Genomic DNA, 3,291 nt, shown 5'->3' with positions numbered 1-3,291 from the left:
AGGGGCTTTCCCTGCAGCTCAAGGTCACTGCGCCCTGCTCAGTCTGTGCTCAACAGAATATTTCTGATGGTCTTGCTCTGCAAAATTTCCATGGGTAGAGCTTGAGCTCCATATGTCCCTTTTTTCTTTTTCTTTTTATTTTCTTTTATTTTTTTTTGAATCTGGGCAAAATTCCTACTGACTTCAACCAGTCACTAGCTGCCCTCAGAGTCAGCATTTATTTGGGTACTCCAATACTCCAGCTACTTTTCTCATAAGAGGTGTGCAGAATCACTAACAACATTGCGGATACTGCGGTAATCGAGTAATACTGCATTTTTAAACACAGCCATTATAAACGGGCATATGGAAGATGGGAGAAATAACAATTGCCCAGGATATCCAGGGAAGCGTTTCCAGTCCTCAAGCATAGTTCAATAGCAATGAACAGTGGAAAATGATTGCTGAGCTCTTGTAACATATAATAAGATTTTTTAGTTTGCTTGAAGCAAATCTGTACTTTATACATACACACGTACGCATATATATATTTATAGATGCATATACAACTTATCCTTGAATCAATACTGACCACATTTTGCTGTTACCTCTAAGAATATGCAATGTCTCATTTCTCAACCATTGCCACAAATGACCATGAATACCCCCTTAGTTATTATAATCGTCTGAAGCGTCTTGAACTATAAAAAAGTTTCCAAATCTCTGCAAGATCTACGCTTAGCTAAATACATTGCCAGGACGCATCTCTACACAAAACAGGGATACCTAACTTGGAGGACGCAGACATCCACAGTAACTCTATGACCTCTTTATCACCTTCTCAAAGACACAACATCATGTTTATTGCCAAGTACGCGGAATGAGGGCCTCAGATAGCCAAATTCCCAGGAGGTTCTACAAAAGCAAAGAACGGAAATTCAATACTAATATAAAGCTTTAAAAGAATACCGATTAAACAGGAAAGAGGGGGAAAAAAAATCTCCAAAACATCAAAGACAAATGTAATTGCTTTTGAATAAAACCAGATTGCTTTCTACCTACCTGCCTTAAAGGCAAGCGCTCCAGCCTGGGATACAGAATACCAAAAATCACTGGTAGAAGCAGAGGCACAAGTGTTTTGTAGGCAAAGTTATCCTATTCTGATTTAATAGCTCAAAGGCTTATCTGGATTTCAGACAAGAAGAGGATGCAATTTACTGCTTCTTTCACACAAATGAGCAGAGCTAGTTAAAACTTTTGGGAACACTTTGAATATTGATCTGTCCTAGAATAAGATGTAAGCAATTTGATCTGCTATGGAAATGGTGTATCCATCTACAGACCTTGATATGCCCCAAAGTGGCCTTCAAATGAAAGCCAGAAAATCCTCCAGGAAGATGTCATTAGAGCCACCAGCTCAGGGACTTCTCGAGTCCCCTCTGCCCAGCTGGACCGGGCTGCTGCTTTGAAGCCGGTACGTTACCACCCAAAGCATATCAGGAAGGGAGCTGTACCTACTCTTTCCTCAAAAATAATGTCACATTCTGTCCCCACTCCGTGTCACCATGGCAGCCCATTCCTCACCATGCTGAAAGACCATCAATCATGACGGCGAATCACCTTGTTAAAAATAGTGGCCACCGGAGACTTTCCTATGACACCCCAGGCAGTGGAGAAGCCGTGATGAATGTTTGCTGACACAAAACAAATCACGTGGAACTTAACCCCTCTGCTGGCAAACAACCTAGGATAAAATTTGTCTTGGAAACATCTCCCTCTGATTTCGGGAGACTATACAAATGTACTGGTGACGGTTCTCACAGTATAATTTCTGTTCACAGAATGGACACGCTCATATTAGTTATGGTCAGCAATGAGCTCAAACACCCTGCTACCATACTGGAAACGGCAGGGTTACACCGCACTGAACAAATCAACGATCTAGTTGAAAAGAAAACATTATAGACCCTCCTAACTGTATTTTGCCAAGCATATAAAGATGTTCACACAAAAATAATCACTTGTATTCCGCATACAGCTTGCACCCTCACTAATTTTCCATCCATACATTTTCTGAAATTCTACTTCAGGTTTTTCCCCACTTCACCCCCTGTGAAAAAACTCCATGGGGACGGAGGATGAGCCAGCGACTTCTGTGGGAATATCCCCACTTCAACAGTTTTGTACCAGGCTGCAAATAACGGAAGTATTTTCTTCCCACCCTGGGACACAGACCCATCTGGAGTCTGACTGGGTGCCAGATATTGAGTTTGCAATTGGATTAAATACTAAGGAGGCAGATATTCGGCATTTCAGGCACAGGGTCAGTGGAAGGCCAGTGCCGCGTAGGCTTTCAATACTCTGTAGTTAGAACACCAGCCCTGTACACGTGTAATGAGCGTATCAGAATGGTAATACAGAGAATTACTCTACAAAACTGCTGCTTTTGCAAATTCCACATCTTGGAAGGGACCACCAGGATCCGGGATCCCTCTAAACCAAGTCTCCACACCCTCTGCATCCGGTGCAAGAGATCCCGGCTGGATTGTTCTCACCTCCATCAGCCTTCAAGAAAGAGCCAGCAGAAGCAAACCTCCTCTCCGTTCCCTCTATTTCAAGAGGAGGCAAAGCCACCATCCCAGATTAATGTTTGAAAGCCCGTGATAATTTTTAGGAGTTTTTTTCAACTGTACCTGGTTTAGAGCCTTCATCAACAGATCCATTATAGACTTGGTTTATGAACTCCGGTCTGTTGTCATTCATATCAATCACATAGATGTAAAGGTCAATAGGATTCTCCACCTTGTTTCCATTCATATCCACCGCATGAGCCCGGAGCTGGGAATAAGCACAACAAGAGCATAATATCAGCAGTTGCATTTGTGGCAGAATGAGAGTCCATGTTTTGTAGGAATTGACTTCACCTCATACATACTTTCTCAAAATTGAACTGAGCAGGTATCTAATTCCAGCAGAAAGCAGCGATGTGGTTTCCATCTAGACTCTACACACAGACAGTTTTCCAATGTTTAACGTAATATTGAAATGATATTTTAAAATAGCAGTTGTCAGTGGAAACACTTTACCTCTGCTGCAGTGATGCTACCTCCTTGTAGCCCACTATATTCTAATTTTTAAGACATGGTGAACCTCGTCTGACAATCTGAAAAGCCAATTTTGTTCCAAACACAGGAAGGAAAGGAGTTTGACTTGAGAGGCTTCTTATGGGATTCCACAGCCTTTCATACCCACAATAACAGGGATTAATAAGTGATTTCAGAATGGCATTAGCATTGTTTATTCTTTGTTTAA

The 3,291-nt window shown here is 41.8% G+C and overlaps 1 protein-coding gene across 1 annotated transcript in view; it reads right to left on the bottom strand.

Moving 5' to 3' along the window:
• The window catches only part of LOC104461197 (cadherin-4-like), a gene marked incomplete at its 5' end in the record, with an annotated part of 86,319 nt that extends 83,502 nt beyond the window's left edge, over positions 1-2,817 (bottom strand). The window contains 1 exon segment of the mRNA XM_010072682.1: positions 2,673-2,817. Coding sequence (XP_010070984.1) covers positions 2,673-2,817 — 145 coding nt within the window.
• Between the last annotated feature and the right edge of the window lie 474 nt (positions 2,818-3,291).

This window comes from Pterocles gutturalis, unplaced genomic scaffold (assembly GCF_000699245.1).
Source record: "Pterocles gutturalis isolate BGI_N339 unplaced genomic scaffold, ASM69924v1 scaffold23422, whole genome shotgun sequence".
Taxonomy (NCBI): domain Eukaryota; kingdom Metazoa; phylum Chordata; class Aves; order Pterocliformes; family Pteroclidae; genus Pterocles; species Pterocles gutturalis.
The sequence above is the reverse complement of the archived record's forward strand: the minus strand, read 5'-3'. Positions and strand labels throughout refer to the sequence as shown.